Below are 22,345 nucleotides of genomic sequence, written 5' to 3'. Positions count from 1 at the left end.
AACCCAATAAGAGCTTAAAACCTGGACTTTAAAAGGACCATCAAACTGATCCACAAGGAACTTAACTCCCTACCAGAACAAAGTTCAATCCTCTTTTAGGAAGGTAAATAAAAATCCAGATATTCAGCAGGGTAACGGCCACAATGTCCAATTTCCATTTTAAAAATTACTGAACATGCCAAAAAACAGAAAAAGGTTATAACTCAGGAGAAAAATCAGTCAATAGAATGACTTAGAAAAGACATAGATGATGGAGCTAGCCAATAAGGACATTAAAACATGAACATAATGATGGAAAATGAAGATACTAAAAAAGGAAATGTAACTTATAGAGTTGAAAAAAATACAATTTCCGAAATAAAAAGCTCCCTGGATTAGACACTGTATTAAAAATAATTAGCAAATTTGAAAAGTTACCACAGAAAGAAGCTTGAAAGTCTACAGATCAGAGAAGCAAAATTAACCCTAAGCAAAATAATGAACAGATACATACATAAACTCAATCCCACACCAAAGGGGCACATTACAATAAAATCGCTGAAAACCAGTAACAAAGATAAAATCTTAAAAGTGGTTAAAGAAATAAGACACATTATGTATAAAGGACAAGGACAAAGAGGACAGCTGACTTTTCTTCAAAAACTATGTATGGTAGCATACATCATGCTTAAAGTGCTGATAGGAAAAAAAACTGTCAATCTAGAATCATACACAGACACACACACACACACACACACACACACACACACACACACAGAGTCAGCCTTTGGGATCTGTAGGCTCTAAAATCTGTGGATATGAAGGGACTTCAAATATAAGGTGAAATAAAAACTTACTCAGACCAAAAAACCAAAAGCTCAGTATTCATCATTGGCACACCTACGTTATGAGAAATGAATGTAGTTCTTCAGGCAGCAGAAAAATGACACCAGACGGCATCATGGGTCAATACAAAGGAAGGCAGAACGCTGGAGAGGGTAGATATATGGATAACTATAAGATACTTTTCCTCCTTCATTCTTAAATTTCTTCCAAAGATAACTAGTTAAAGGACATACAACAACAGTGTATTGGGGTTTATAACTCATGTAAAAGTAAAATGTATGACAAAAGCACAAAGGATGGGAAGAGGTAAAGAGAAGTATACTGTGAAGCGTAACATTTGAAGTTAACTGTGGTATGTTAAGCAAGTCTTGTAAACCCTACAGAAACCACTAAAAAAAAAAAGAAAAAAAGACGCACATCTAATAAGCTAATATTGGAGATAAAATGTATTATTAAAAAAATGTAAGAAATATTATCAGGAACCAAAACGAACACTTCTAAGAAAGAAGTCAATCCATCAAAAAAAACCCTCTAAGAATCATAAATATGTACATATCCAATAGCAGAGTTTCAAACTACCTGAGGCAAACTCTTTCAGAACTCAAAGCAGAAACAGACAAAAGGTGACTGTATTAAAATCAATCGTATTTATATATATATTAGCAACAAAATATAATTGAACTTTTAAATATTTACAACTGCATCAAAAACATGAAATATGTGGAAAATGTATACAACGAAAACTACAAAATACTGCTGAGAGAATTTAAACAATTACCCAGAAATTGATAACTTCCATGTAATCTTAATCAAAGTCCCCACAGGTGTTTTTTTTGTAGAATTTACAATATGATTCCAAAATTATAAAGAAATGCAAACATCCTAGTATAGCCTAACAATTTTGAAACAAAACAAAACAGAACACAAAGGTGGAAGATGCATATCACCAAATTTCAAGGCTTATTATACAGCTATAGTCATCAAGTCAACACAGTATTAGCTTAAGGACACACCTATAGATACATGGAACACAACAGAACGTCCAGAAAGACTCACAAATGTATGTTCAACAGATTTTCAACAAAGATGTAAATGTAATTTAGGAATCAAAGAATGGTTTTATCAAACAATTATACTTGAACTGATTATCCGCATAGAAGAAACATAAACCTTCATCCTTACCTCAAACAACCATACACAAAAATTAACTTCAAATGGATCACAGATTCAACCATAAAAAACAAAACTTAGAAATTTCCAGGGCAAAAAAAAGGGGGAAAAAAAAACTTTATAAGCTTGAGTAAACTAAGATTTCTTAGGTCACAAAAGGCAAAAAAGTTGAACTTCGGTTAAAATTTTCCCTTTCTCATTAACACTGAAAATGAAAGGAAGGCCACAGACTAGGAGAAAATATTTGCAATGCATATATATCTAACAAAGGACTTGTATCCAAAATATATAAAAGAATTCTTAAAATTCAGTAATAAAATGCATGGGAATGATAAAGTCAGGTTAGTGGTTTCTTCTGGGGACAGAGGAAAAATAAAGGAAATATAGTATTGACGCTTAATTTCTTTAAAAATTCCTAGGTAGTAAGTACTTAGGCCTTTATTAGAATTTTATTTATTCTTTGCTCCATGTTTAAAATATTTCTAATTAAAAAAGAGAAAGTTAGCACTGTACCCAAAGAGAAAGGTTAATTCATATTAAATTATCATAGTCCCTAGACATTTGATGGCAGAATTTCCCCTATGTGTTACTCACCTATGGTTGTTTAATGTTAAGCACAGGACACATAAATATATTTAAAATTGGAGAAAAGAAAAAGATTCAACCATATTTCTAGCTTCCTACTGGCTATTCCTACTTATGTGCTTAAATGTTTCCTCATCACTTCAAACAACTTATTAAAAACTGGAGTTTACTGATGTTTCTTCACACCATGGACCTAAGCTCTTTTACTTTCTTTGCTAACGCCGTCATGTTTAAGTCACAAGGACAGCATACTGCTTAGGAGCAAAAGCTCTATAACCAAACTGCCTGGGTTCAAATCTTAACCTTACCACTGAAAAACTGCCTGGCCTTGGGCAAGTTACTTAATTTCTCTGTGCCTCAGGACAAATGTTGAATACAAATAAGGTGGTTAGAGCTAAACCTGGCAAACAGTCATGCTCAATGAATGTTAACCATTCTTTTTTTTTTTTTTAATCTTCTTATTGCTATTATTACAACTACTTCCTTTGTTTCCCCTATATCAAAGAAGGTACTAAGTCTTGATTGTTCCCAGGACATTATGACATTCTTCCTACTTCGGGTCACCAGTAGTGGAAGTCTAGACTACTACATACAGCTTTCTACAAGCCTTCCTTTTCTTCAATTTCTATTTCAATCTATTATACACTACTGTCAGATTAATCTTTACTCTGCCATAAAATCCCTTTTCCTATAGCAGAAGTAGTTCTATGAGGTTCTCCACAAGGAAAAAAGTATTTCACAGTGGGTTCCCAATTAACCACTACTATAAAAAATGTTGTGGTACAAAGTCTCAAGGTTGAATTTTAATCCTACAAATATCAAAGCAGGCTAAATTTATCACTAAATAAGAGGAGCAACAATATATTATAAATTTCCCTTGAATAGCATTAGTAGTTCCCTATTACCTCAGCAATCATGCCTAACATAGTTTGAGATTTGATTTAGTATAAAAATCGCCAGTCTTTTTTGAGTAATCACTTACCTCTGGGTCCTAGTCTCTTTTGTTATTACAAAAACTTATAGAAGTATCATCAATCTCTATGCTCCTAGACCCTACAGGTGTAACACTGAGCATAGCATTCTTTCCTGGTGGGTCCAGAGTAAGCACAGTTATCCAGGAAATTAATATCAATGAAGGATCTGGCAGACATGAACTTGTATGTCATTTGAACCACATAATCTCTGGAGTTTCTCCTAATTTTAAAGGTCTTTGATTCTATTTTAAAGCTATACAAATCTATATAAAATTCTTCTAATTTAAAAGTTATAATTCACTTGAGGATACTTCCAGAAATCTAGAAAGCATCCTGAAATCTTTTATAAAAATTATTTTTGTATAAATTCAAAGTAATTTGGTTCAAAAATTTAAAACTGTATTTTAAAATAAATTTTATTGTGATATTTCAGTATTAACTCATACTTTGGTGAGAACGCATTTTGGAACACTACTGAAATGGGCCCAGAAATTTGAAATGGCCAAAAAAAAGTTACACAGCTAATCTTTGAAATGTAGTTTCTGAAAATTTGAACAACATGAAACTTAACTTTTTTTTTTTTTAACAGTTACCTTTTTTCTTCTTTTGCTCTCAGCTGTTCTTCCTGTCTCAAAACTTGAACCATTATAGATTCAAAAACTCCACTTGTCAAGCCTGCCAAACTTCGCGGTGTTGACCGACGCCTTGTTGAAGTACATGCAGTTCCCTTCTCATCCTCCAATCCATAATAGCCTCTAGATGTAACTGCTATCGTTGTCTTTTCTCTCAAGTGCCTTGGAGAAGAATAAGTCAATTCATAGGTCAAATCTTCTGGGTAAGCAATAAACCCCCTTAACTAGCATCTTAAGAAGAATCCTTTTTGCTAACTACATAAAAGGTATTTAGTTAAACCTTGCTTAGCTATGTTCCAGATTTTTATCCTCCCTACATAATTTCTAATTTTCCTCACTCATGTCATAAAATCAGTCTGAATGAGAGTCTTTTCCCCTACATTAAAAATATACACAAAACTGAAGCACTAAAATTATTAAAGATGTCTTTAATGAAAAAATTTTTATTCTTTGCAAAATTAAACGTAGCTTATCTTTACATCTCTTCATATATTTCATACTACTTATTATTAGTATAGGAAAGTATACATAATACAAAAATATTCTGGGAGAAAAAAATTTATGGTACATAAGCAACCTGAAGAAATCATAGACAAATGAGCAACTATAGTATATAACTATACATTTAGAAACCTTCTGACTAAACTATAAAACTAGGAATCTAGATTTCCTCTTCAACCTCACCACAAATGTCTCCCTACCCTATAATATTTTATTAATAAACTAAGATACTAATCTAATGATTAAAGATAATGATGAAAAAGTTTCTTAGCAGTTTGCTTAATTATCTATGAATTGCCTTCATGAATCTGAAATAATTAAAACCATTTATACTGAAAAAAGAAACACACATTAATCCTGTAAAATTTTAAGTCTAGACTAAAAACTGACTTCTGAATTTATATGCATTAACTGTAAGTCTATATGAGTTAATTGTGAAAAGCGTCAGGTAAAATATACGGTGTTTCATCTCTATAAAATCTGCCAGAGCCTATGAGGTTTTGTACATGTTGTTTCTACAATGCAAAATCAAGTCAACACTTGAAGTAAGCATTCAATATGCTGGTTAAGAGTCTATATAAATTAAAAGTTGATCCTGTAGTCATATTTTCCTGCTTTCCTATAGGAGTTCTTTTGGCTAAATAGGCTAAAGGTTCACCAAAACATAAACATTTATGGCATAAACTATAATCAAACTCCTGTCCATCTCGGACTATGTTCATGGTGGTTTATTGCTCTAAGTTAGAATGACTTTATAACAATCTTAGTCTCAGGCTATCTAGGGCCCATGAATGGTATGACTGCAAAGTTCCACTGAACTGTGGCACTATTATATGGGTTTTTGTTTGCTTGTTTGTTAGAAGGAGATTACATTTTAACTAATTCAGCTTTAGGCAGGTCATGAAGGTTTAAACTGATTTTCCAGTAATGCTGAAGAATTTGAGTTTATCTATCCATACGTTTCAGGCTGTGATTCTTTTATGCAGAATAGTATATATCTGTATGATAGCTAATTGGTCTGGGAGTGAGGAATGTGGGCCTAAGGCAAATAAAATGGCAATAAAAGATACTGAATGGGTATACCTGGGTTCCTTTTAAGTGCTTACACTGGAGAACTAACTAATTATGTAATTTTAATTATTTCCTCATCAATACTAATGGAAAAGAACATTAATGGATAATATTACACTAAAACATGATGACATCTCAGAGGTCACAATGTATGCAGAGCATTAGGGATAAGGAGAGTTGAGGAAAGTATTAAGTCATATGGCTAAACTGTTATGTAAACAAGTCAGAAACTAAATTTTATCCTTTAACTTTACTCTTATTAGAAAAGATAAGTTAGACACCACTTTTTAAAAGAGTATTTTCTCAGAACAAAGATCAAAGAGAAAGTAATACCCTTTATTACTCAACAAAAATAAGAATATAAGCTCTGATATTTATCATTTGTAATTAAAATACAAAAAAGAAAATGTTTCTCTCATATCAAGATGTAAAGATCAAAATGACATAGTACTCAGTATTGGAGAGTGTCTATAAGGAAAAAAAATTCTCATACAACACTAGTGGATATCTAAAATTGGCACAGCCTTCTTGAAAGTCAATGCAGTGATAATCATTAAGACTTAATGTGCATATATCCTTTGACCCATCATGCTTCTAGGTATTATATATCCACAACAACTATGAGCAATGCACACACACACACACATACACAAAGTATTGTTTGTTATTCAAAAAGAACAACCTGGAAATATAAAAGATCTTCAACAGGAGACATTAAATACAGTCATGTACATCACAACATGCGGTACAATCATCCATCAAAACCAACAGGTATATCTGTAAGTACTCACTGTAAAAGATGTCCATATTACACTGCTGAATGTAAAAAAGAAGTCTCTGGACAAAATATATGTTTTAACCCAAACATAATTATATACAAGTATATGTGTATGTTAACATACATGTGGCATGCAGCAGTGTGTGTTTGTGAAAATGTTCAAACTCTCACCTCAATTATTGCCATCTCTTTGTGCCAGGTCTCCTGGCTTCTACTCTGATCTCCCTACAGCCTGTTCTTCATGCAGCAACCCAGCTAATCCTTTTAAAAAGGTAACCAGGAGGGAGGGTATAGCTCAAGCTTAGCATGCACAAGATCCTCGGTTCAATCCCCAGTACCTCCTGTAAAAATAAATGAACCTAATTACCTCCTCCCCCAAAAATAAAAAAAAATTAAAAATAATAAAATAATATTTTTCAAAATCTTAAAAAAAGGTAATCAGATCATGCTATTCCTCTACTCTGTCTCCTCCAAAGCCTTCCAGTTACACTTAAATACAATCTGAAGTTCTGATGGCCTACAAGAGCTACTGTGTTATGGCCCTCATCTACCACTGCAGACCCTATTTTCTACTACTCTGCCCTCAGTTTTTGGTGTTCTGGCCACCTTTTTATTCTCAGCCACACCAAAATCTGCTTTGCACTTTATCTCTCTCCTGTAAAGCATTTCCCCCCAGATATTTGTATGGCTAGGCACTATCACTTAATTCAAATCTCTGGTCAAATGTCACCATATCTGAGAGGACTTCTCTGACCACCATAACTAGTAATGGATCCCTTGTCATTCTCTATTTCCTTACTCTGCTTTCTTTTTCTTCTTGTTACTTCATGCTACGATAGTACATTGCATTATATAATTACTTATTTGGTAATTATCCATCTCTTCACCAGAATGAAAGTTCCAGGAAGATAAGGATTTCATTTTGCTAATACTTTCAGAGCCTCAAACTGGGCTTGCTAGTAAGAAGATATGCAAAAACTGAGTAAACATATACACACACATAAGTTCTAATTATAAGCTAGATATTATAAGTTCTGTGGAAGACAGTCAAGAATAACTTCTCTGAGGAAGTGACAGGAGGAGGAGCCAGCCATGATCAAACAAACAAACAAACAAACAAAAAACCAAGCAAACAAAAACTCAAAGAAAAAAACAAGCAAACAAAAACTCAAAGAAAACCTTGGGGATAAGTGTTCTAGATAAAAGAAAGAACAAGTATAAAGGCCCTGAGGGGAGATATGGCTTGGCAGGTACGTGAAAGACAATAAGCCAAACTCCTTACTATAGCCTATGTGCCAATGAAATGCTTGATGCAAGGTACTGACTTCTCAATGTACATTTTTTAAAGTTCACTCTGACTGCTGGGAAGAAAATGGATTCCAGAAGGAAAAAGCAGAAACAGGAAAACAAATCAGGAAACTATAGCAGTATTCCAAGCAAGAGATGATAATAGTTTGTACTTAAGTGATGACAGTGGAGAGAAATGGGCAAGATTTAAAATATACGTTAGGAGAAGAAAACTCAGAAATGGTTGATATGCTTAACGTGAAAAATAAGTGAAAAGGAAGAATCAATGAAAAAAGCTAGTTTTTTTTTGGCTAGGGCCACTTCACAGATAGTGGAGTCACTTGCTCAGAAAGTAAGAACAGGCTTAGAAAAACAAAACAACAAACCAAAAGTTCAGTTTTGAACATGCTAAAATCTGAGACAGCTAACTTTTATTCAACATAGTATTGGAAGTTCTAGAGACAGGAATCAGACAAGAAAAATAAAAGGAATCCAAATTGAAAAAGAAGAAGTAAAACTGTCACTGTTTGCAGATGACATGATACTAAACATAGAAAATCCTAAAGACACCCCTCCAAAACTACTAAAACTCATCAATAAATTCAGTAAAGTTGTAGGATACAAAATTAATATACAGAAATCTGCTGAGTTTCTACACACTAATAATGAGCTATCAGAAAGAGAAATTTTTAAAAAATTCCATTTACCACACAGCAAAAAGAATAAAATACCTAGGAATAGATCTAAGGACGTAAAATACCTGTACCCAGAAAGCTATAAGACACTAGTGACAGAAACTGAAAATAACACAAACAGATGGAAAGATAATTCGTGTACATGAACTGGAAGAATTAATATTGTTAAAATGAGCATACTACGTACGTCAATTTACAGATTCAATACAACCCCTATCAAAACACCAAAAGTGTTTTTCCAGAACTAGAATAAGTAATTCTAAAATCTGTATGGAAACACAAAAGAAACCAAATAGTCAAAGCAATCTTGAGAAAGAAGAACAGAGCTGGAGGTATCAAGCTCCCTGACTTCAAACTACACTAAGAAACTACAGTAATCGAAACAGTATGATAGTAGCACAAAAAGACACATGGATCAATGGAACAGAACAGAGAGCCCAGAAATAAATCCACACACTAATGGTCAACTAATCTATGACAAGAGTATACAACAGGAAAAAGACAGTCTCTTCAATAAGTGGTTCTGGAAAAACTGGACAGCTTACATGTAAAATAATGAAATTAACACATTTTCTTATATTATATACTAAAATAAACTCAAAATGGATTAAAGACCTAAATGTAAGATGGGAAACCATAAAAATCCTAGAAGAAAACATAGGCAGAGGACTCTTTGACATAAATCATACCAATAAGTTTTTGATATTTCCTGTTCAGTATTTCCTTTCCTAAGGCAAAGAAAACAAAAGCAAAAAATTTTAAATTGTACCTAACTAAACTTAAAAGCTTTTTCCCAGCAAAGGAAACCATCAATAAAATGAAAAGACAACCTACTGAATGGGAGAAAATATTTGTAAATGATATGACTGACAAGCGTTTACTATTCAAAATATATAAACAGCTTATACAACTCAGTATCCAAAAAACAAACAACTAGAAGACCTGAAGAGACATTTTTCCAGGGAACACATACAGATGGCCAGCAGTCACATGAAAAGATGCTCTACATTGCTAATCATCATAGAAATGCAAATCAAAACCACATTAAGACATCATCTTACACCTGTCAAAATGGTCATTATCAAAAACACCAGACAACAAGTGCTGGCAAGGATATGGAGAAAAGGGAACCCTTGTACATTGTTGGTGGGAATGTAAATTGGTGCAGTCACTGTACAAAATACTATAGAGGTTCCTCAAAAAACTAAAAATGGAACTAGCATATGCTCCATAATTCCACTCCAGGGTATAAATCTGAAGAAAACAAAAACACTAATTTGAAAAGTTACATGCTTCTGAATGTTCCTAGCAGGATTTATAATTATTTACAATAGTTAAGATACGGAACTAACCTAAGTATACATCAATAGATGAATGGATAAAGAAGTAGTATGTGTGTATGTATGTGTGTGTGCACATATATGCACATATACATCCACACACAATGCAATGCTACTCAGCCATAAAAAAGAAAGGAATTTTGCCATTTTCAACAAAATGGATGGACTTGGAGGGTATTATGCTTAGTGAAATAAGTCAGAGAGGGAAAGACAAATACTGTATGATATCACTTATTTGTGGAATCTAAAACAACAACAACAAATGAATGACTATAACAAAACAAAACCAGATTCACAGATATAGAGAACAATGAAATGTCTACCAGTGGGGAGAGGCAAAGATAGGGGTAGAAGATTAATAGGTACAAATTATAATGTATAAAATAAATAAGCTACAAGGATGTATTGCACAGCACAAGGAAAATAGCTAATATTTTAAAATAATTTTATAATCTACAAAAATTTTGAATCATATTGTATACCTGAAACTAATATAATATTGTAAATCAACTATACCTCAATTTAAAAAAAATAGTAAAGCTTCACATAAACAGAAAAAAACCTGAAACACCTAATTGAATATAAGAAACTAGTAACAGCAGTAGCCTCGTAACAGTAGGGGACCAGGCAACAGGAGAGAAGAAAACAATTGTTATTGTAATACTTCTTGTAATGTTTAATTTTTGCCAAGATGTACACATTATTTTTTAATTCATAAACTATTAATAAAACAATCACTAGTCACTGGGGTGCTAAGCAAAGTCCATGTACACTACAATAACACTTCAATTATTTCCTTTAGATTTTCACAAGTTATATTTAACATACATAATTAGTAATGATTTATATTGCAAGTGAATCCTGTTGATCCTATACCACAAGTATCTAAATGCTCCCTCTGCCTTGGACTCTTTAATGATCCATTCCTCCCCAGCCTCTCTCTCAGGTAGAAAGTCTCCTTTCTCTCAATCCCTACAGCTCCTGCTCATAAGCAGCACAGCACAGTGATTAAGCACCTGGGGCTCTGGAGCCAGTCTGGATTCAAATCCAGGTTCCGTCACTAACTAGTTTGGGCAAATTAATCTTTGTGTCTTGTTTCTTCATTTGTAAAACAAGTTATGTAAATCATTAATTACTTGAAGAGATGTCATGGGGATTAAATAATTTAATACAGATAAAGCTTTTCCAAAAGTGACTGAGTGGCACATAACAATTACTAAAATTATGATAAATAAAATGTAATTTCAAAACTTCTGCTGGGCCTTTCCGTATTAAAGGCAGCCAAGGCAGGTTGTCTCTACTCCTTACTCTAGATTGGTAAATTAATCAAAAGTATTGTTGAAAAGGACAATCATAAAGTAATAAAAACATTAGGAACTAGCTAACTTGTGTGATTACAAACATTTAAAAATATTTTTAAGGTATATTCTTAAGTTTCACAAACCATGCCATGACTGATGACTTTAACCTACTTCTTAATGAATCAGTCTATTTTTCTTAGGTTTGTTTTTTTTTTTTTCAAATGGAAGTATAGTCAGTTTACAATGTTGTGTCAATTTTTGGTGTACACCATATTTTTGTCATACATATACATACATATATTTGTTTTCATATTCTTTTTCATTATAGGCTACTACAAGATAATGAATAGAGTTCCCTGTGTTATACAGTATAAACTTGTTGTTTGTCTATTTTATATATAGTAGTTAGCATCTACAAATCCTAAACTCTCAATTTAACCCTCCACACTCCCCTTTCCACCCTAGTAACTGTTAAGTTTGTTTTCTATATCTGTGAGTCTGTTTCTATTTTTAAATAAGTTCATTTGCATCTTTTTTTTAGATTCCACATATAAGTGGTATCATATGGTACTTTTCTTTCTCTTTCTGGCTTACTTCACTTAGAAGGACAATCTTCAGGTCCACCCATGTTGCACCAAATGGCATTATTTTATTTATTTATTTTTTATGGCTGAGTAGTATTCCATTGCATGTATGTATGTGTGTATATACATACCACAACTTCTTTATTTAGTTATCTGTCAATGTTAGGCTAATTTTTAGTGAAAGTGGTCTGTCATTTTTTGTTGGTAGCCAAACAAAGCAAAACATAACTAATTCACATGGCAAAAAATAAAATTCCTAGGTAAAAACCCCACAGGGTCAAACAAAACAAAGCAAAACAAAACACAAAACCCTCACTACAAGGTCCCACTGTTGTTATCCTGTTAGTGTATAGTCACATATGTAATAATATTTACAGGTAACAATCAAGTAACAGATAAAATCAAATCTAGTAAGTGATAAGCAAGATATAAAATTACACATGGCACTGAGAAGCAAGATGGCAGAGTAGAAGGACGCTTGTAGCTCACCCTCTCCCACAAATACACCGAAACTCACATCTACAGACCCACTCAGCCAGCTAGAGCACCTGCAGAACTCCGAAAGAACATCACCCTCTTTGAAAGACAAAGACACCAAAAATCTGGTAGGAGAAAAGGAAAAAAGAAGAAAAAGCAAAACAGTGTGGGATGGGTCCCACGGGGAGAGAGTGGCAAAGGAGGACTAGCACTCGTTCGCTGGGTCTCCCCTTCGCCAATGGAGAGGCCAGAGGGACAGAGGGGGAGCCTCCGAGGCTCAGATCTGCCCCGAGCACCCCTTGACCAACAGAACTAAGTTAAACAGGCAGAAAGGGTCCCCGCGACATCCAGCCCGAGACATAAGCCGGCAGCTGGGAGCGGGACAGGCTGCCTGAGCTGGGCGAAGGACTGGGGCAGCTGCACTGAGGCAGCCCCGGGGGACTGCATGGTGCTGCATGCCGTGGCTGGGAGGGGATATGGAGCAGAACAACCTCAGTCCCCCATAAATTGTGAAAAAAGCAAAGCAACATGGCTGGTGTGCCATGGGGGGAGGGGCGCCATAGTCCTTTGTCTCTTCAGACCTGCAGCGCCATTACTGGAACTTCTCTGAGAAGAGAGGCAGGGCACAGCCACAGCCGCCATATCCTCCTGTGCACAGCGCCTGGGCAGGGGCGGGGCTGAGACCTGAATCCACACCCAGGGGCTCCGCAACCTCCTAGGCAGGACTGAGACTTGTTTACAGCCTGAGGCAGATAGGATCTTTCTGCCCTGGCACCTCAGAGAACTCACACAGCCAAGACAGACAAGGAGTTGAGATTTGGCACAGAGCAGAGGCAGGGCTGTTCCACGGTCTTCCCCGAGCCCGCCTACAGAGTGTGGACTGGAGGCAGAACGGGCAGCTGCACAGAGCAGCAGAGCGACCGGCGCCGGGAGAGGGCAGGTGGCCACCCACCTTCCTGGCAGGAACGCAGCACCTGACCACAGTGCTGTGAGGGGGTGTGATCTGCCCATCTGCCTTGCCCAAGTGCAGCATCTGACTGCCACATCGGGAGGGGGAGTGACCCGCCCACCCACTGGTGCCAGAGAGATATGAACAATATGAAGAAGCAGAGGAACCACCCCTAATTAAAAGATCAAGAGAAATCCCCTGGAAGCATGATCAAGGAAATAGACATCGATGGCCTACCAGATCAAGATTTCAAAAAAGGAGTGATCAAAGTACTGAAGGAACTAAAAGAAATAGTGTTTAGAGATATAAAATATGTCAAAAATGAAATTGAAGCTATAAAGAAGAACCAAGCAGAATCAGTAAGCTCATTTGCTGAGATGAGAGCTGATCTAAAGGCTGTACAAAGCAGGCTAGATAATGCAGAGGAACGAATAAGTGACCTAGAAGACAGGACAACAGAAAGCACCCAATCAGAACAGCTGAGAGAAAAACAATGAAAACATTATAAGGGACCTATGGGATAATATAAAGCATGCCAATCTATGCTTAATAGGGGTTCCAGAAGGGGAAGAAAGAGCAAAGGGGATTGAAAAGGTATTTGAAGAAATCATGGGTGAAAACTTCCCAAACCTAAAGAAGGAATCAGATATCCAAGTACAGGAAGCTCAGAGGGTCCCAAAGAGGAAGAACCCAAATAGACCCACACCAAGACATATCATAATCAAGATGGCCAGAGTCAAGGATAAAGAAATGATCCTAACGGCAGCAAGAGAAAAACAGAGTGAGTTACAAGGGAACCCCCATAGGCTCTCAGCTGATTTCTCTACACAAACACTACAGGCCAGAAGGGAGTGGCAAGATATATTCAAAGTCCTGAATGAAAAAAAGATGCAGCCTAGGATACTCTATTCATCAAGGCTATCCTTTAGAATAGAAGGAGAGATAAAGAACTTCACAGACAAGCAAAAACTAAAAGAGTTTAGCAACACTAAACCCATGTTAAAAGAAATACTGACAAGTCTTCTTTAAATAGAAAAGAAGCAGGATGCTACAAAAATGAGAAACTCATAACTGGAAAGGTGATAACTACCATGAATTCCAAATAGAATAAACACAAAATTGTAAGAGACATCTAAGTCATTAAGAGTGGGAGAGGGAAGCAAGGAAAGCCACTGTGGAAAACAGTATGGAGATTCCTCAAAAGACTAGGAATAGACTCACCATATGACCCAGGAATCCCACTCCTGGGCATATATCCAGAAGGAACCATACTTCATAATGACACCTGCACCTCAATGTTCATAGCAGCACTATTTACAATACCCAAGACATGGAAACAGCCTCAATGTCCATCAATATATGACTGGATAAAGAAGACGTGGTATATTTATACAATGGAATACTATTCAGCCACAAAAACCAACAACATAACGCCATTTGCAGCAACATCGATGTCCCTGGAGAATGTCACTCTAAGTGAAGTAACCAGAAAGAGAAAGAAAAATACCATATGAGATCACTCATATGTGGAATATGAAAAAAAAAAAAAAACATAAATACAAAACAGAAACAGACTCATAGACATAGAATACGAACTTGTGGTTGCCAAGGGGTCAGGGGGTGGGAGGGGACAGACTGGGATTTCAAAATGTAGAATAGATAAACAAGATTATACTGTATAGCACAGGGAAATATATACAAGATCTTGTGGTAGCTCACAGCGAAAAAAAAATGTGACAATGAATATATCTATGCTCATGTGTAACTGAAAAATTATGCTCTACACTGGAATTTGACACAACATTGTAAAATGATTATTACTCAATAAAAAAATGTTTAAAAAAAAACTACATATGGCAAATCCAGTTAAAGAAACAAAACAACTAAGTCCAACTTAAATGATTTAATTATTTAGATCTGGTATACTATCTAAATTATTTGGCAAAAAAAGTTCTGTCTTTCTCTTTTCTCTAGCATTATTCTAAGATTTTTGCTTAATATAAAACAACTTTTCAGATACATTTCTATATAAATCTTTCACCAAATCTGTTGCCTAAGAGAAGCAAAGTCAAATACAAAATTAAAATTAAGACAAGCGGAAAATTAAGGGATGGGAAAAGATCAAATAGATGTTAGTCTTCTCTTCTAATTCATTTCATATGTGTCCCTTGTAATTCTCTAACTTAAAAGCTTTTAATTTAATAACTCACTAATATGGAATATCAAACTCTTCATTAGCAGAGCATATTAGGCCTTCTATGGGCTGGCACCATCATCTGGCCCCTCCAGTCACAGCTGTCATTACTTTTCTATATATAACTAGCACTCAAGCCAAAACAAACTACTGATCATTCCTTAGCTGTATACAGTGGCTTTTTCCCCTTTGCACTTTTGAATGTGCTATTCTTGTTGCCTGGAATGACCCCGACATGAACTTAGTTTATCAACTCCTATCTTCCCATATTCATCTTTGAATCCTTCTACAGTGCCTATCAAATAATAAGCATTGTTGAATATAAGGAACAGTACCTGTCTTACTACATTAATCATGTACTACCTCCTATCATATGATTTTAAATACTGGATCCATACCTTAGGAGAGGATATGGTATTTGAATTCAACTCAATATGTATTGAGTTTCTCTGCACTTGAAGAGCCAGTTTCCAGAGATACAAAAATACATAAGAAAATCTTAAACTTTAGGGTGGCAAACAGACATGCAAACAGATACAAATCATATGAACACAAAAGGTGGGTCCTGTAAAAACAGAAGAATATACCTAACCAAAGCTGAAAAGAAGAGGGAGGAAAAAAAGGCATAAAGAAGTTTTCTTGAGAAGATGACAACTCTGCAGAGTCTTATTAAAAAAACAAGCAGGAATTTTGATTTGATATAACTGAATATTTATTTGATTTTTGCATAAGCTCATTTATTTCATTAACTCAAGAATTACCAAACAATTATTATATCACAATATAGAGAGACAGATCTATCATAACATGAATTTTTTTAGTGCTATAAACAGATGCAAAACAAAGAATCATGGAATACAGTGAAAAAAGCAATTAATTATGTATCAGGTTAGAGGAGATAAAATCTGAGCTGAGCCTCTGATAATTAGGATTTCACTAGATATAGAAAGAAGAAAGAGACTTATAAGTAGAGAAGGAGGCACTTTAAGTGTTTAGAAACTGTTTTGAATTTGATGAAGTTAATGGCCAATGACTGGAAATGGAATTCTAGAGAAAGTCAATGTCTAGTTCAACACAAGTGTCATTGGCAAAACCAGAATTAAACTCACTTTACTCACAAAGTTAAGACATCTCCAGTACAGTAAGTCATATATTAACTCTTTCGGAGTTCTAGAATACCAAGAAGACTATTTCCAAGACATTTTCCCTCTTAATTTAGCGCAGAGCAAAACTATTGCTTCATGGTCACAGTTAAACAAGTCTGTTTAAACACCTAATAGTATAAACACAGGCATACTATAAGACTATCTTTGGGTACTATTTGAATATTCTGTTAATTCCATTAAAGGCCTAATTTTTCTTCACTGAATTGGAATCTTCTCTACTTTAAACATCATCATAACTTACTGGGTGCTTGTTAATTCTGTATTTTAAACTATGGTTCTTAACCCTCTTGGGGTCTGTGCTCCTCTGATGACCTACTAAAATTTTGCATCCTTTCCCTGGAAAAACTTAGATGTATGTCATATTCCCACATACATTTTTGCATACTGTATGGGTTGGAGGATGTTTCAGAACTCTAGTTAAAAACTTTAAACTTTATAAAGGCTTGGCACTCATACACAACTATAATAGAGAAACAAAAAACTTAAAAGTGAGCCAGAAGACTATGAGGTCAATTACTGTATTATTATGTTGTCCAATATAGTGCAACGCAATGTTATGAGAGCTTACTTTGGAATTCTTTTTACTGCTCCTGAAGACCAAATGAGAAACACAAAGAATTGTATTATTATCCACAGCTGATAAATGATGTAAGATCACACAAACACATCTAAATGGATAAATGCATATGGGAATAGAATCCAGGGTCTTTAACTTCAGGTTTTTAAATTTTTGCTACTATTTAACATATTAGCCCTACATAACAGGGATTACTCACAAAATTAATGCTTTAATATAACTCTAAACTAAAATCAATTTTCTCAGATGATAAATAAAATAGCTTATTCCTGAAATTACTTTCATGTTCTAAATTCTACTAAAGGAAGAAACAGAAAAAAATGACTTGTCATAGAAAATTCAACAGATAATTTTAAATGTAAAGAAAGTAAGTAAAACTTCACTATAAAATCACCACTCATTACCTTTCATTTTAAGAAATTCAGCAAAATTACATCGTGCCATCATGCTAAACCTAACAATTCATAATTGAGTTAAAACATACAACCAGAAACTGATGGATGAACCCAACATTATCTAAAGAGTTATGCTCTTGCCCTTGCCTCCCCTAAAAAAGTGATCCTGAATTTGATGGACCTTCTAGAACCAACTACCAATTTATAGGAAATACAGAGAACAAAAGAATGGAACATTATCAGCAAAATTCAAGACTGCAGAAGACTCCACACGAACAATCTGTTTTCTTCAACAAAATTACTGCAAGAAGGTTGGGGAGGAAGAGTGGGGGGAGATAGAGAAGAAAAGAAAGGGAAATCTATAAATTAAAATACATATGAACCAACTATGTAACTCGTGGACTTATTTGGATTGTGATTCAAACAAACTATATATCAAATTTTTAAAATAATTTTTGAAACAATACAAAATGTGACAACTGACTGGATATTTGCTATCCAAAAATCTGTGCACCAAAAAACTTTTGGTGTGATATGGTACAGTAATTACATTTTAAATGAAAGAGTCCCCATTTCTGAGAGTTACAAACTTAAGCATTTACAGAAAAATCTAATGTTAATAATTTGCTTCAAAATAATACAGAAGGGAGGTATACAGAAGGTATAGATGGGACAAAATCAGCCACGAATAAATACTGTGAGGAACATAAAGGTTCAAATACTCTTTTGATTTTTTTATGTTAGAAATTCACCAATAAAAAGTTTTAAAACAATGAAAAAAAAATCTAAAAACAGAGACTACTTTGTGTAATAGTCTTTCACAAACACATGACATTCAAGCTCTCTCCAGTCTTTCTCAGAGGAATAATGCAAACACCTAGTATCATGTCTCCTCATCCCTCCCCCACACTATCCTTGACTTATTCCCATTTAATTTCTTCAAATTGTATTTCCCAGGAAACCGTGAATATATGAATCTGCTTCTCAATTTTTCCCCTTCATTCTGACTATAACCCAAAATACAATGTTAATAAAGGTTGACAAGTATAAAAGCAGTGATAAAAACACTTCAATGAATGGAAAATTCCAAATTCTGATGTGAAATCAACCATGAAACAGTGTTATTATATCTTGAAGTATCAGTCCTGGAACTTTATTGTGTGTAAAAATCATTTAGGGAGCTTATTAAAAATGTAGCTTTCTAATCACCACTCAGATTCTGAATTAACAGACTTAAATATGCTATTCGAGGGCCAAGGAATCTGCTACATCATTCTAACGCTGGCAATCTGGGAAACACCCTTTGGGAGAGACGTGTCCCATAAACCTTTGAAAATGACCTATACCACCTACAATTTAAACCACCTACTACTTAATTTCAAATCAACATTTACAGAAGTCAAATAGCAACAAACCAAGCAGAAAATGTCTCTGCCCTCATAGATTTTACATTCTAGTTAGGAGAAAAAGATTTATCATTAAATCATGCTATAAATTAGGTTGCAATCAATGCTATGAAAGAAAACAAAGGAGGCTGAGGAGGATAGAGGCTGACCAGACAGAGGGAATGCCTTGCAAATAAGGCAGCATCAGAGAAGAAAATGAGGGAGCCAGGGAAGGAGTTTATCTATGGGAACAGAGTCAAATTTAAACCTGCTTTTCCTCAAGCACAAATATTCAAGACAAATATGAAATATGTCTTCAATTTTATTTACTGATTATATTCTAGTATTTTTATCTTCCAATTTTTCTAATTCAGATATTAAAAATTGGGCTCGTAGGCTAACATGGAAACAATCTACCTTTGTAACTATTTCTTATGGGAAAACTTCTCTATATAATAACTTTTTGAGAGATGATCCGTTTCTCTCCTCAGTGCAAAATGAAATAGATTTGTTCTCATTTTTAGAACAAACATGAGAATAGTTCCTGAATTCACTACGAATTGTGTATTTAGCAGAATCTTGGTGTCCTCTATGTATTTGTTAGGCAATCTACACCGAAATTGAAAAGCAGTTTAAAAACATAAAACTTGAAATGCCATAGGGAGAATAATGTCAATATTCTACCTGCATACACATTCTGTAAGAGAGATTTTCTTTCTGATCTCAACCTCAGAAAGCTGAGAATATACACCACCATCACCATAAAAGTCACTATGAACTCATTTACAAAACAGAAACAGGCTCGCAGACTGAGTAAACAATCTTATGGTTACCAGGGAAAGGGGGTGGGAAGGAATAAATTTGGGAGTTTATTTACAAATGTTAGTCACTATATATAAAAATAGGTTTAAAAAAAGTTTCTTTTGTATAGCACAGAAAATTATGTTCAATATCTTGTAACAACCTTTAATGGAAAAAAATATGAAAATGAGTATTTTTACATATATGCATGACTAGGACTTTGCGCTGCATACCAAAAACTGACACATTGTAATTAACTGTACTTCAATAAAAATTTTTTTAAATAAATTAAAAAAAGTCAACATACTAGGCTAGTATAGATTGTAAAATTTAAACAAAAATGTTTACCTTTATAGCTTTTGAAAACCCAAACTGTAACTATTATAAATGTTACCATTTGAAAGAAAACTTATGTCTAGCAGATGAGGTATAACAAAAGGAGAAAGAAGCTATCTTTTGTAAAGTGAATATACTTCCCCAAAATACTTCCTGTGTTAAATAGCAATTCAAACACTTTCTGCATTATATCTAGCAATATTTTTTCATTGATGCTAACTTAGAAGGTTTAAACTCCCACAGAAGAGCAGTATTAGTAAAGTAGTACTTATAAATTATAGCAAAAGGTTAATTGTGTTACTTCAAACTGGTTTATCTCAATCTGTAGTCTCATCTGTTTTTATCTTTTAGAGGAGTGCCTAGACAGAAATGAACAGGTCTAAATTCTCAGACATACTAACATTTAAAGAGGTATAAAAGAAGCTAACAGAAGAATTATGTTTGTTTGAAAGTATATTCAGATAGCTGTACCCAAAAGCTTTAAATATGAAAGTTTGGGCTAAGTTCTTAGCACTGGCTATTCCAAGTCCTTAAAATTGCAACTACAAAATCTGTGGGCTTTATATTTTAAATTGTATTATAAAAAATAACAGCAACACATGGTCATTGCAGAAAAAAAATGAGAAAGTAGAAGGAAAAGTTAATCACTTACAATTGCATTACCCAGCTACAACATTTAACATAAGTGTACTGTCTTACAATTTTGAAGATACAATTTTTAACCCAATTCTTTACCTATATAGTTGATTCAAAGTTGTTAAACACTACTTTCCTTTAAATAAAATATTTTATTAATTATAAAATATGCTTATTGCAGAAAATCTAGCATATACAGAACATTAAGAGAAGAAAATGAAAAATACCCAGTATCTTTCTACTTAGCAATAACCACTATTAACACTCTATTGGTTTTCCTAAGCCTTTTTTCAAAGTATATATACTTATAATATCTTGACTTTTAAGGATGATTAATTGTGGAATATTTACAGGTGCCAGGTGGAAGATGATACAACAAAGGGCTTGGTTATGTATAATAGTACCACTGGGATTTATTAGTGTTTCCCATTGAAAAAAAGAAGAACAACAACCACTTCAAGTAATTTAATATATATTTTAAAGATTCATATTATTATAGAAGTTCCTTGGAAAAGAAAACAGCTATTTGTTTGTTCTATGTATTTCTAATTTTGTGGAGAGAGCCTAGAGATGATTTGAAAGCTAAAAGACATCTGAAAAGCACTAAATATTCTCTGCAAAAACATGATTTCTTTTTCCTGCTCTAGCCTTTTCCTAAGAAATAAAACTAAGCACAAGGGCATAAATACAATGAGAAACAGACTTTAAAGCAAAATACATTTGAATCTATTAGGGCATTTTTACTGTATTAAATTTAAATTGTTTTCAAATTATTATTTTCAAATGGAATAAAACCTCCTAAAATACTAAAGTCTATCAGTTTACTATCTTCCAATGAATACCTTTTACTTATTCCAGAATAAACTCTTTTCACCTTAATTAACTTCCTCTTCTTAATTAAGCATTTTAGCTTTTAATATGCATTATATACACTTTAATCATATTTTCTAATCTTCAGTCTTTTCAGAAGACAGTCAATCCTTACACAAAATTCTGCCTTTGGTCCCCTTGTATTTTCACTAGAGTCTGTCCTGGGCAATCTCATTCACTACTATTTCTTCAATCATCCTTCTGCAGGTTCATTTCTAATTATATCTCTAATCTATTCCTAGTCATTCTGCTGAGCTCCATATGCAGCTTTCCAATAATTCTCAGCTTCAAATCTTCAAATGAATGCCTCCTCTCTCCCATTCCCTCAGCATCACTATCACCTGGGCTCAAATTTATTTTGGACATCATCCTTTGCATCCATATCCAATAGCTTGCCGTTATACTACTTTCACTTGCTGAATTTACCTCTCATGTATCCTCATCCACCATTTTATTTCTACTGCTTACTATCTCTTGATGGTATTAACTCCAGAGTCTTTTAACTGGTTTTCTTTCTTCATTCACTCTCCTTCCACTCAGCATTCAAACTTCAAAGTAGTAGTAAAAGTACTAGTATTTCAAAGTCACTCTCTTAGCTAAATCCTGTGATAGATCTACAATGCCTACATTCTAAATTCCTTAGCAAGCAATCAAGGTCATCCATAATTAGCCCCAATCTATCTTTCTAGATTTATCTGCCACTAAAGGATCTCATCATCCTATACTCTAAATAACCACTGGATATAAGCTATTCATCTGGAATACTCTGTACTCTCCTGCCTCCACACATGTAAGTGTTTGTCTACCTGCCACCTT

General features: G+C 34.2%; 1 protein-coding gene and 1 long non-coding RNA gene across 3 annotated transcripts in view; one reads left to right on the top strand and one right to left on the bottom strand.

Annotated features, from left to right (window-relative positions):
* Nucleotides 1-22,345, bottom strand: part of KIAA2026 (KIAA2026 ortholog) — an 86,583-nt gene that overhangs the window by 58,511 nt on the left and 5,727 nt on the right. Inside the window, exon 2 of one of the 2 annotated variants that reach the window (XM_006190324.3) lies at nucleotides 4,148-4,348. The exons of the other annotated variant lie outside the window; for it this stretch is intronic. Within the exon in view, the coding sequence (XP_006190386.2) occupies nucleotides 4,148-4,348 (201 nt within the window). The remainder of the gene's footprint in view (nucleotides 1-4,147; nucleotides 4,349-22,345) is intronic. 2 annotated transcript variants of the gene reach the window in all.
* On the top strand, nucleotides 9,274-18,816 carry LOC116663120. Its single transcript, XR_004319173.1, has 3 exons — nucleotides 9,274-9,283; nucleotides 9,903-9,913; nucleotides 18,679-18,816. It is a non-coding gene; the product is annotated as an uncharacterized LOC116663120 (long non-coding RNA).

The sequence above is a fragment of the Camelus ferus genome, chromosome 4 (genome assembly GCF_009834535.1).
Source record: "Camelus ferus isolate YT-003-E chromosome 4, BCGSAC_Cfer_1.0, whole genome shotgun sequence".
In the NCBI taxonomy this organism is placed as follows: Eukaryota; Metazoa; Chordata; class Mammalia; order Artiodactyla; family Camelidae; genus Camelus; species Camelus ferus.
The sequence above is the reverse complement of the archived record's forward strand: the minus strand, read 5'-3'. Positions and strand labels throughout refer to the sequence as shown.